General features: G+C 34.3%; 1 protein-coding gene across 3 annotated transcripts in view; it reads left to right on the forward strand.

Annotated features, from left to right (window-relative positions):
• Positions 1-13,919, forward strand: part of LOC149802998 (putative E3 ubiquitin-protein ligase HERC4) — a 155,588-nt gene that overhangs the window by 124,113 nt on the left and 17,556 nt on the right. For all 3 annotated transcript variants that reach the window (XM_089952541.1, XM_089952543.1, XM_089952542.1), the window contains 3 exons: positions 1,767-1,875; positions 4,035-4,109; positions 13,651-13,753. In XM_089952541.1, coding sequence (XP_089808667.1) covers positions 1,767-1,875; positions 4,035-4,109; positions 13,651-13,753 — 287 coding nt within the window. The remainder of the gene's footprint in view (positions 1-1,766; positions 1,876-4,034; positions 4,110-13,650; positions 13,754-13,919) is intronic.

Here is a 13,919-nt window from a genome sequence, read left to right on the forward strand (position 1 = left end):
GATATTGTGCGTGGAGACATGAACAGGCTCATAAAAGAAAGTTATTTTGGATTCTTAAGTTAGATACTTTGTGTCCTAATGGCTTTAATACCAAGGCACTATATAAAATTTTATAAAATGTTAATAAAAATTGATATGTTGTATGTCTTTAAAAAAAATGTAATTGTATGTCTGACTGTATGTCTGTTTTATTTTGTTATTTTATTGATTCAGGTTTCATTAGAGACTGATGTATCTTTTTGATCCAGTCATATATATGAAATTGTTATGATGATGCATATCATTTATTATGTTACGTAAATGATGTGTTATTTTAAAATAGAAAGACCAGATATGATTTTTCTCCATTTTAAAGCAGAATTCGACTTTTCTCCTGACTTGAATCCAATTTTTCTTGCTATAGTCCGTTTTTTTTAATCATCTCCGATCCATTTTTTTTATATAAAAACAGTCTGTTCGGTCTCATTCCACAAGGACCCTTGTAACATATTCGTTCCATATATTAGTTAGCCCATGACTCTCATAAACAGTATTCTGATTGGTTAAAAATTTAAATTCATCCAGTGAATCTTTGTGTAATGGAAACTGATTGCAATGGAAAAAAGAAGCAAGCTTGCAAAAAAATGGCATCCCGAGTTGTTGAGAGAGACCATGACACAAGAAGTTTAGATAAATGTTTAAAAAACATATGGAAATGTGAATGGCTGGAGCGAAAAGTCAATGGAAATTTAGTTGGTCAGCTTATAAGAAAACTGACCGCTAGAGGACCAGTAATCACGGTTGGAAGAGTTTGGAACAGCGCCTACAAAAGAAACTGCATACGTAAAAATTGAAGCTCAGAAGGCATCTGGATAAAGTGCAGTTAATTACTATAAGAAGAAAGATTTCTTGCATGAAATAACAGATGTAGCTCTCTGTCAGAATATGCGCACTGCATGTCGCCAGTATAATCACCAGCTTGAAAGGAGAAAGGCTCTCATTGAGCAGGAAAAGAAACAGTTGCACATTGAGCCAAAAAAGTCAGTCAAAAAGGAAGGCTAGAGAAATCTTTTACAAAGCCGCAAAAAGAGCTTGACTGGCATATCAACAGGTTGTGTCCATTGGAGACAAAAGACAAGTGACTGTATGAGATTATTTGTTTATAGTTGATGTGTTTATTTTACAGGTTTGTTATGAAAAGAGAGAAGTATAATATATTTGCTGCAAAAATTTAGAAATTATTGTGACTTAATTATGATGTGAACACTGACATGCACATGAAATAACTTAAGCACCAATAGTATTGGAGAACAAATTCATTGACAATAAATATTGTGAAATTATTCAACTCAAGTTGAACATTTTTGGTAAGTTTGTTAGTTTTTCAAATGATTATTTTGTTATCTATTATGATCATAAATTGCACCAGGAGCAGTTTTTTATGATTGTAAAATGCATTTTTGGCCGGGGGGCCTTCAGCTCCATGGACCCACAGATTGGGGGCGCTGCCCCTCGAGACCCCTTTTGGGAGGACCCCCCAAACCCCCCTTTCAAATTTTCAGCTTTTTTGTGGAATAAGAAAATCATGTCTGAAAGACATCATCCATTTCTTTCAAAACATTTTGTGCTTAAGAAGCATACAGTAAATGCAGAACTAGTTACACAGAATTATTGGCATTCATGTTTTTTTTTAATATCTCATATATATATATATATATATATATATATATATATATATATATATATATATATATATATATATATATATATATATTTTCTTTTCCTAGGAAGGAGTATGTGGATATGTACATAGATTATGTGTTCAACAAATCAGTACATGATCGGTTTGAAGCATTCTATCATGGATTCCACAAAGTTTGTGGTGGAAGAGTATTGGTATGTTAGATATTCTCTTTTTATGTGGTACAGTTGTTTTTCTCACCAGTAATGTATTTGTATTATATTTTAAATGGATATGGTATCATCATCTTGAAAGGGTCTTAAGTGTTGCAGAACACAAGAGAAGATTATTTGCTAAGTTGTATTATTTCCCAGAATACAACAGCAGATTAGTTGCTATGTACTGTTACTACTCTGTGGTCTTAAATAAGTAACAAGGAAGAGCAAAACCAATATGTTTTGTATAATTGAAAATATTAATTTACTTTCCTAAAATACAAAGTGAAAGAATTGTGTGGGTGTGGGTGTGTGTGATTTGGATTTTTAACATAGCCTAAAAAAATGTTCAGTCATGTCGCTAGGATGTCTGCAGTGTGACAGTTTATAATGATGTCTAGCACTGGGACATCATGCCGTAGACATGTAGCATGATGTCCCACCCAGTCACATTATCCTGATACCAGGCTGACCAGTCCTAACACAAACCTCTTAATGCTGAGCACCTAGCGATGCAGCTGTTAGTACCATTTTTATATTCTTTGGTATGACTTGGCCAGAGTTCAAACCTGTGACCTCCTGCATCCAAGGCAGACACTCCTACCACTTGGTCACTGGAGCGGTTCAAGTGAAAGAATTAAAAATAACTTACAGTATGGTGTATGAAATCCTAAAATCCTAAATGTTCTTTCAATTCCTGTAGTTTTCAGTAATCCAAAGGTGTTCCAAATGATAGTAATGTACTAATGTCACAACAGTATAGACCAGATCACAATGATATAATTCCAGAATGTCTTTAAATGAATTCACAGTAAATCCAATACAGCTATAAATCCAAATATCTTTTAATGTTGCACAGTAATTCTGTACAGCTATTATTCCAATTAATTTGAAGTATTTTGAGCACTTTATTTCCAACAAATGATTATATTAAAATAATGAATTAATCCTCATAATATAACTCCTGCAAGACCAATAGTACTACAAAGAAGGCCTAATTCTATGAAATAGTTCTATTGTATCAAATACTAATATGCAATAGTGAGAATGGTTTTTAATGAATCATCTGGCATTTTGAAATCACTGTACATGTCAACAAGGATAATGTGATTTAGTCTAGCTAGTCAGGAAATAGGTCCAGAGCTGTTTTGGAAAACCCACAACCTCCATTCGCATCACTTGATGTTTACATGAACTGTAGTACATCTCAGCCTTGGAACTTTGTGAATAAAACAATTTATGCACTATACAATACTCGTCTTTAAAGTGCAGACTATTATCTTAGGATATTAGCATTTATTAAATGACCCTTACAAAACTATTAGTATGAAAATAATAATCATAATATAGATATATGTATAACAGTTATAATGTTTACTAGAACACAACAGAAGATTATTTGCTAAGATCTGATGTCGACCAGAACACAACAGAACACTTTTGCCAGGTTCTAATGTTTACCAGAATAAAAGAGATGATTATGTGCTAAGTTCTAATGTTTACCAGAACACAGGAGTATTTGCTGAGTTTGTTTGCTTACCATAATGCAATAGAAGTTTATTTTCTGAGTTTGTAAGTTTGCCAGAATACAACAAAAGATTATTTGTTTAATTTGTATGTTTCCCAGAATAGGTTTGATAAATAATTGTATTATCTGAAATCTTCAAGTAACTAATTGTCATAATGTCGAACTCTGTGTCTTTATGGTGTTATACTTAAGTAATACATGTGACTGACCCATTATTTCATATCATTAGGTTTGCAAAGTTTGACAGTAACATTGTTGAGTTATGCATAGTCTAAAATCAAGTTGAATCCAAGTGCAGACTGCATGGACTTGGATCTGCCATTACATTATGTAGATCTGGGTCAGTGCATTTTGTTAGGAGTAATCAGGAGAATAAACTACATAGATCTGATTTGCCAGCACATTATATGGTGGCAAATTAGAGTTGTCATTGTTTGTTTTGGGACTTATTCACAAGCATATGTGGTAATGGTATTCTTGCTCACAATATAGCTCATGAAAATTTAGTATTTATTGAATAATGCAAGATGCAGCCTGTAATATTTCTATCGCTAAAATCATTTCATGAAATTCATTCATGATAATTCCTGCTTAAAGATTCTCTGTTGATGTGTATATTTGTATATTACAGGAATTGTTCCACCCAGAAGAACTGAGAGCCATGGTGACAGGCAATGAAAATTATGATTTTATTGAGCTTGAAAAGGTATTTATCTTGACAAAACAAACCATTAATGAGACATAGGTATAATACAGTGGCAAGGTAAACAACAGGGAGGTTTTACATTTTTCATTTATAAACTAGAGCTCTTCAATTTTCCTGACCATGACCTCAAGATTTTATAACCCATAATCTGTTGCATACACAGACCTGCCAACTCTTACGTTTTTTCCTTACGTCTTACAAAAATTACCCTTAAAATACAGACTTACGGCATACTAGCAAAAACTACGGAAAAATTATTGCTGCAGGAAAGTCTGGATAATTGGTTCGTCCATGTTTTATTTGGATTCGGATTTCATCTTAGAATTAGTAAAATTAGGAAACCAGACTAACTTTATAAAAGCACCCCAGACACTTTAAACTGCACCTATTTATTCATGTGAAGCGTCTGCATGATCAAACTGTTAATTATATAATTGTTAAAAATGGCGTCCAGAAAGAGATGCATGTTTAAGGGGAAAATAAGCTTCTAGAAAAGTGTTATTCAGATTCTTGTGAATAAAAGCTGGAAAGGAAACAATTACGAAAATTGGACATATCGTGTCAATTTGATTATGTCTCATGGCGGGAGATGATTGCCGTCGTCTTGTGAAATGGAAAAGAATTTCCAAGAATTATGTCAAGTTGAGAGATAACAACAAGCCACTGAGCTGCATAGGGTTCGGAACTAGAGTATATGCAACTGTACTAGTGGTAAATAAAGTCAACGCTTACTTTACAAACTTTTCAGTTGAACATAATGTTTAGCATCAATACATCAAACTTTTAATTACATTTTCCAGCTTTGCAATAGCATTTATTGATTTATTGATATTTTGTTACACCTTACTGAGAACTAGTCAATCTTACTGAGACGGACTCGTCAGGGTTGGCAGGTCTGCATACATACATACATATATATATACCGTTATATTGTAGCAAGTCATCAATTTGGAAAATTATTACAAAATGTATCTGTATGGTCAAATTTGTCGATTGTGGCCATCCATGGGAAACAGCAAAGCTGTATCTTTTTATGTAGGTGACCTCTGTATACAAGTTTACTTTTAAAAACTTGGTTTTTGAACAGATTCTAAGAAGTCATGGAAATACATGTATATGATGTTGTCTTCTTATGTTCCACACAAAATTACCATATTCTGCTCACTTTAATCCATCCAGAATATGTAATAATCAAAATTGTTTTTGAAAAATTGCTTATCTTTGTATTGTGCACCATGACAAAACACCAACTTTACTAATAATTGGCAGCTTACATAATGATTGTGAACCAAAGGACTTTCTCTCTTTTTTTGGTTAACTTGCATAATTAGACTTTGGGAACAGTGTTCACACTTTAGAACAGTCTCTGGAATAATCAGTTGCTCAGCTTGTCGAGATAAAAATAGTCTGGTTATGTGAAAGGCCTTTGATGAATGGGGACTGAAAAGAAATTTTGTGTGGCTTTTGTTACCAACTCATGAACTGAAACTTGGCCATCCTTTACAGATGAATTTTGTAGATATTGAAAGACTCCTGACCCAACCAAAATGGAATGAATTCATAGTTCTCCTAATAAAGATTTTTATCAGATGTAACAAACTTGTAATTTCAGACTATACCTGTCACACTGTCACAAAATGTGACTCTAATTTCTGCTGCAACCTTACAATACTTTTAATTGATTGCTTTGACCTTTATGTTTTCTAATGATAAAAAACTTTAGAATTTAACATTTTGACACTTTTGAGTTACATTGACAGTGCAACTAGAGTGCAGGTTGTGCAAGTGAGATAGGAAATGTTTACATATCGATGCATGTGCTATTCCTCTATCTGAATAAGGGCTATTCCATTTAAACATACATGGTACCCAGGGAATTCATTTTTTTACAAATATATGCCAGGGTACTTTGATTTTACAGAGTTCATATTAAAAAAATGAGAAAGTTCTAAATTGCATCTTTGGGTGAGTACCCCACTTTAAAAGTGCCTTCCCTGGGTCCCATGTATGTTTTAATGGAACAGCCCTAATGCCTTCATCATGAAATAAAGTTTGATTTGCATGTGATGAACAGTTGCTGTTGTTACACTCCACTGACATGCTTATATTATGGAGAAGCCATTATTTGGTTAGGAAACACGTAGCAGCTGACTGCAGTGAGCAGGTGACTGTTATGCACATGATATTTATATGTCAAATTTGTCCTGGGTTTGGGGTTATTGTGGAAAGAATTAGAAAGTCCAGGTGACCATTATATAAAGGTGATTGTTGAGACAGGTTTGACTGTAATTGCAGTTTTTATTACAAGTGTAATGGCTAGTATTCATGCTTGTCATAGCCTCCCAGAGTTCATCCCTGTCCCTTGGCTGTGGGAGCCAAGCCAAGGGAAAAAAGGAAAGCCTTCTGGGTGAGTTACATGGATGGTGCAAAATGTTCACAGACCTGCCAATTCTTATGATTTTGCCGTAAGTCTTACGAAAATTACCCTTAAAATATGGATTTAAGGCATACTAGCAAAATCTACGAAAAAATGCTCGTTGCCGAAAAATCCGGATATTTGGTTCATCCTTGTTTTATGTGGATCTAGGTTTCATCTTAGAATTAGTAAAAATTATTCAGTGAACCAGACTAACTTAACAGCAGTACCCCAGATGCTTTAAACTGCACATATTTGTTCATACGAAGTGTCTGCATGATCAAATTGTTGATTATAGAATTTTTTCAAATGGCGTCCAGAAAGCGGTGCTTTATCGGGTGCTTGTATTGGAATTTGTTTAATATTATACCTCCATTTTTAAGATGAAAGGGAAAATAAGCTTCTTGAAAAGTGTTAAAAATCAACACAGAAGAATAAAAAGAAGTATTCTGATTCTTGTGAATAAAAGCTGGAAAGGACACAATTACATTTATTGGACATCACATGCCAATTTGAGTATGTCTTGTGGTGGGAGATATGATTGCTGTTGTCATGTGAAATGGAAAAGAATTTCCAAGAATTATGTCAAGTTGAGAGATAGCAACAAGCCATTGACCTGCATAGGGTTTGGAACTAGAGTTTGTGCAACTGTACTAGTGCTAAGTAAAGTCTATGCATACATTACAAACTTTTCAGTTGAACATAATGTTTATTGTCAATGTGTCAAACTTTTAATTATGTTTTCCAGCTTTACAATAGCAGTTATTGATATTTTGTTACACCTTACTGAAAACTGGTCAATCTTACAGAAAAAAATCAACTGCCTTACTGAGACGGACTCGTCAGAGTTGGCAGGTCTGTGTTCACATGGCCACAATGGTAGCCATTCAGTTATGACCTTGAACAACTAGTTAACAGCAGTCTGTTGATCCAATCTACCTCAAAGGCTGTGAACACTGAAAATATTATATGTTTGTCTCAGCATTATGTGAAAAAAACTAAGGTTAAGTCATGTTTATTTATCTAATGAAACTTGTGTAAACAAACAAAATTTGGCTAGCATATTTTTATGCACATGTAAATTATCTAGTTAGATTTTAAACCCATTATAGCACTGTTCATATTTGGTACACATTTTATCAACTTATCACGAAGTGAAACATTGTGTTAAAATGTCCACGTGTCTTTCAAACTGTTACCAGTTTCAGCTTTTCGCAATAACTTGTTCTGCCAACAATCTACAGTTACCAAACTTTGCAGTTGACTTGTACTTGGGTTAAGGAAGAATCCTGTCAATTACAGTGTCAAACGTCAAGGTCATGCTCACAGCAAAAAGAAAAAGGTTTCTGCAAAATAACTCCAGTTCTGAGCCATCAGCAGTTGCCAAACTTTGTGGATATCTTGTATTTGGTATAAGGAAGAAGCGTAACAATTTCCTGTGTGAAAAGTTTAAATGTCTAGGTCACTGACTGAATGAATATAATGGTTTCTGCACATTAACTTCATTTCTACATCACATATCTAGACCAAACTTTGTGGATGGCTTGCACTTAGAATAAGGAAGAAGTACTGATTTTGGGGTCAAAAAGTCAAGATCAGTGGTTAGGACCACTGATTAAAATAAGGAAAGTGGTTTTAGCACAGTAGCATTAGTTTTACATTACAGACTTAAACAAACTTTTGTGGATGGCTTGCACTTGGGTGAGGAAAAACCTGATGATTTTGAGGTTGGGAGGTAAAAGGTTAATGTCACTTTGTCAGAAAGATGAAAATGGTATAATATTAATTTGAGTATTTGAGGTGGCAGTGTATCTGTCATACACACATCATTAGTCATCCATTCATCAACTATTGCTTGTTACCACTCTTGAGACCATATTTCTGTTTGATTTTGATCAAACATGTTTTGTGGGCTTATATCATCAAGATCTTGGATGAGGTCGATAATGAGCAAGATCCATACATACTGATGTGGTGGTTTTGTGTGTCATTTGCTGAGCTTGTTACCAGTCTGGCAGCCATATTCCTGATCAAACTTGGACTTACATCAAGATCTTGGATAATTTAAATAATGAGGGAGATCCATACATGTTAAAGAGATAATCTTTCAACCAACTGGTTAAACTTGATTTTACTCTAGATGACCTTTTTCTGATTTGATTTTATCAGACCTGGAATGTAGAGTTGTAGTGAGAAGATATGAGAAGAGTTTGATAATGAGTGAGATACATATATATTTATGAGATGATCTTGTATCTGATGGATTGAGCTTGTTTCCACTCTGGGGACTATTTTTCTTGTAAGATTTTGATCAGACTTGGAATGTAAGCTTATAATATCAGTATCTCATACAAGTCCAATAATGCGCATGTTTTGTGCTCATTAATGAGGCAATCATGCATCTGATTGATTAAGCTTGTTACTCCTCTGGGGACTATTTTTCCTGTAAGATTTTGATCAGTATCTCATATGAGTCCCATAATGAGCTTGTTTTGTGCTGATTAATGAGGTACTCATGCATCTGACTGACTAAGCTTGTTACCACTCTGTAGACTATTTTTGATCCAGTTTTAAGCATACTTGGTAGATAGGTTTACATCATCAAGATGTCAGTGCACTTTTTTATAAGTGAGATCTACAAATATTAATAGGGTGAACTTGCATTTAGTTATCCGAGCTTCTTGCCTCTTGAGAGATAGTGTTTTTTCCTTGATTTTTATCAGTCCTTTAAATAGGCTAATATCATCAAGATGTCAGATCAGTTTTATTTTAAATGAAATCCACGTATATTAATAGGGTGGTAATATATTTAATTGGTTGACTGTGTCACCAAATATGATTTTGAACAAAACACAGTAAATAGTATTGTATCATTGTAGTCTCTTTGAGAATAATTATAAGCAACATCCATAAGTATGAATCAGGTGAGCTAGCATCTGACTGGTTAAGCTTGTCAGTATTCTGGTGACTATTTTTCATTAGAATTTGATTCTACTTTTTTAAATAGTCTTATATCATCAATACATTGGATGTGTTGTATTATAAGCCAGATCGTCCTGTTTGTGGGATAATCGAGTATCATGTTGGCAGAGCTTGCTGCTTTCAGGGGTTCAAATGTTGATTTTGCTTAAGCTTGGTAAATAAGCACATAGCTGCATGGTCATAGACAAGTTCTATAATAGGGTGGGTTTTGTACACATTAATAAGGTGACCTGATTCACTCAGCTTGTCACATTTCTTAAAGACAGGTTCTCTAATAGGTGGGCTTTGTACACATTTTTGAGGTGATCTGATTCACTGAGCTTGTCACCCTCTTAAAGACAGGTTCTGTAATAGGTGGACTTTGTACACATTAATGAGGTGATCTGATTCACTGAGCTTGTCACCATTCTTAAAGACAGGTTCTGTAATAGGTGGGCTTTGTACACATTAATTCACTTAGCTTGTCACATCTCTTAAAGACTTTAATTCTCATATTATTTTGATAAAATCTTTTTTAAAATAAGTTATCAAAAGAATGGATGAGTTTGATTATGAGCAAAATAGACACATTAGACATAGAATGTTGGAGATAATCTCTACACCATAATAAACTTTTTTTTGTATTTCTGTGAAAGAAATCATTTGAAATTACAAAATTATCACTGTTACCTTGTCTGCCATTAGAGACTGTCCATGACACTGCAGGGTAGGTTTGTTTTGAATGGCATAATGTGCTACATGTTTGTTGGATACTGGAGTCAGCTTGTTCATTCTCCTGTTATTGTATACGCTTTTAATATTGCCTACTCCCTTTGGATATCTTCACGAAACTTGCTGTGCTTTTGTATAATGACTAGACTTTGTGTCTTATTACAATTTGATTCAGTTGGATCAGCATTTAAAGAGTAGTTTTCATTTTTTTTTACTGCAGATTGTGTCCCTCTATCTCACTCTTGTCTAGTTAATCTTGCCAGAAACATTTGAGATATCTTCAAAAAACTTCGTTCTTTGATGACAAGAATTTATGTGCCATATCTGATTTGGCTTCATCAGATCAGCATTTTTAGAGTCATCTCCCATATGGGGTGGGGCTTTGTCATATCAGCATTTTTAGAGTCATCTCCCATATGGGGGGTGGGGCTTTGTCATATCAGCATTTTTAGAGTCATCTCCCATGTTGGGGGGGGCTTTGTCATAGCATTTTTAGAGGCATCTCATATTTTTGAAAAGTGTATCTACACTTCATATCTTATGAATGGTATTCCATTCATCACTAACTCACAGAAAAATTATTTGATAGTAGGAACTGATTTACACTATGTAGACCTGTCTCTGTTTGCATACAAGCCAAGTCAAACTTCAAACTGCATAGACCTTGATCTGTGATCACATATTGCACTGGTAGATCAGGATCTAATTTGGTTCTTGTACTGATTACTCCAGACAGACTGCAAAGACTCAGCTGTGCTGGCACATTATGCATTAGCAGATCTGGGTCTGTTCAGTTTGCAGTTGGGCATAACTTATTGGTGAATATACACAGTGTCTGTTTTTTTTTTTAAGGAAAGTTATGAGGAGTGGAGAACAAAAACTCAATTACGCTACTGTTTATTATATCAGGACTGCTTGCAGCGGGGTTTTCTTGATATTTTTCATGTTTCTCCATATGTCCATCTGTCCTGAAAACATGTTCGCAAGATTGTGCAGAAACAGCTATTGTTTATGCCCGCTTTTAAGTCTGGTCCAACTGCAAACTGGACAGACCCAGATCTGCCATTACATAATGCACTGTTAGATCTGGATCTGTGCAGTTTGTTAGGAATAATCAGTAGAACAAATAACATCGACCCTGATATGCAGGTGCATTATGCTACAGCATATCAGGGTCTTTGTTGTTTGCAGTTTGACTTGACTTATCAGTGTGTACAAATGGTAGGTGTTGACAAATGAAATTTTGGTGGCCTGCTTCTTTTCTAAATGTTATGCTGTTACAATAGTTTTTCAGTTTCTGTTGCACATTTTGAATTTTGTAGACTTGGACTGCTGACAAGAGTCTTCTTAGGTAAAAGCCACTTGAGGTAGTCAAATGTTTCTTAGAGTTATTGTTCATTTTCTCTTCTTACAACAGTGTATGATACAATCAGATCACACAGCTGTAGTATTTGCCTGACTTCCTGGCAGTTGTAACCTCTTGTGATTTTAATAACAAAAAGCAAGGATATAAAATATACACAAAACTTTCATTAATTTATCCTTTTCAACCTGATTGTTGCCAAGGAGTTCTTAACACTCTCATTTTGTTCACATTTCAAACAAAGCGGGAGTTTTCAGTTCCTTTTCTGTTCCAAGATAAGCCCATTTTCTTGAAATGGTGAGGATCATAGGATTTCTCATACAAAGAAGGTACAACCTGTGTCATCGTCATTCAATATTTCCAATGTCTGATTTTATTTTTTCTCAAAAAGAACTGAACAAATTAAAAATGCAAGAAGTTTAACTTTTATATACATGGGTTCAAAGGGATCTAACTCCCATAGTTACCGAAAATTATGGTGTTATTCAGAGCTTATCAAACACAATGAACTACATCACTTTTGTTGTCAGAAAAAAAACCTATGCTGGCCAACACAAATATGGACACTGTGTTAATAAAAAAGCTTCCTTTTGGTTTGAAACACAAGCAACACGACAGTGTTAGGGACCATCTGGCAAGAATCAGGTTAGAAATGACAACCTGATTAATGAAATTACTAAGTGGGAGTAGGTGAATACAATAGTACCTCAGTTTTGCTGTGGATTATCAAGTAACCTGGTAAATATTATAGTCATCACCTTTAGATGCTCATGTCAACAAATCTTGCTCCTTCAATTTTTGTTCATGTTATGGACTTTTTTATAACAATTTGTATGACACATTCTCAATAGCACAAATAGTCCTGCAGTTTTTAATGGATTGCCATGAAACGTTTAAAATCTTATTATCATGTCCTGAAGTTCCATTTGTTGTCAAATCACTTTACTTTAGTAAATTTCCTTTCTGTCCTAAAGTTGAATGCAGTGAATGACACAGTGTTGTGAGTATAACTAGTTTTGCCAGATTTGATGGATTGCTATGAAACTTTATACTTTTTATGGTCGTCACTTGAAAATGCATCTGTCAACAAATCGTGGAATATTTGTTAGAGTTATTGCCCATTTGTCATCAAGCTTAATCTAGTGTATGGCACAATCTTGTCAGTGCAACTAGTTCCAATTTTTGATGGATTGCCATGAACTATAAGTATTTTGGTCATCACCTGAAGATGTGCATGTCAACAAATCACCTTCCCCCCACAGTTTTGTTAAAGTTGTTGCCATTTTTATCTTGTAGCTAAATACAATCTTATTAGCATTACTAGTCATGCTATTTTTGATGGATTGCCATGATACTTAGTAATTTATATATTCATCATCTGAATATGCATCTCTCAGCAAATCAACCTTCTCCTGCAATGTTTTTTGGAGTTATTTCTCTGGCATATTATTGCAGTGTATTAACTCATTACTGCAACTTGTCATGCAGTTTGTCTTGCATGATTTTTTTACTTTTACTTTAAATCTTGATGGGGTACCATTTGAATGTGGGAGATGCAGGAGCATCATATTGACTTGTTTATAAGTGAAGACAAACTGCAAACAAGAAAGATCCTGATCTGTCATAGCATAATATGCCTGCTGATCAGGGTCTATGTTGTTTGTTCTACAGATAACTCCTAACAAACTGCACATACCCAGATCTGCCAGTACATTATGCAAGGACAGATCTGGGCGTTTGCTGTTTGCAGTTGGGCCCACCTCAATCATGCCTTGTCCATTTGCTCTTTAATATGCTGAGTAATACTATAGTTAGTCCTCAGTAGTATATGATTGAGATCTAGTGCAGTATTAGACACAAAACACCTTTACAAATTATGCAGAAAAAAAATAAAGACTAAGGAATATATTCAGAACTAATGTAAATCCTGAGTTGGCTCACTTGGATGTTTAAACATTAAGATAATTCATTTGTATGGCCTTTCCAGGGACAGAAAACAGACTATATATTGGGAATATTTTTAAATGCTGTAAAATGTTCAGCTTTTTATTTTTTCTGTGTATTTATAGAACACTGACTACAAAGGCGAGTATCACCGGTACCACAAGACAATCAAGCTTTTCTGGGATGTTTTCCATGATCTTTCACTAGAGGAGAAAAAGAAATTCCTTTGTAAGCATTTTTTCATTCCTACATTACTTAAAAGACTTTTTTAATCAAGTTTACTTTCTTTAATCCATTGTGTGCCAATTACTGTTCACAGTCAGCATTTTATTTAAGTTCATTAATGAATAATCTTTCAGACAATAATGTTGCTCTTACAATCATTTTTAGCTGA

The sequence above is a fragment of the Sinohyriopsis cumingii genome, chromosome 3, assembly GCF_028554795.1.
Source record: "Sinohyriopsis cumingii isolate HCF-2022 chromosome 3, ASM2855479v2, whole genome shotgun sequence".
Lineage (NCBI taxonomy): Eukaryota > Metazoa > Mollusca > Bivalvia > Unionida > Unionidae > Sinohyriopsis > Sinohyriopsis cumingii.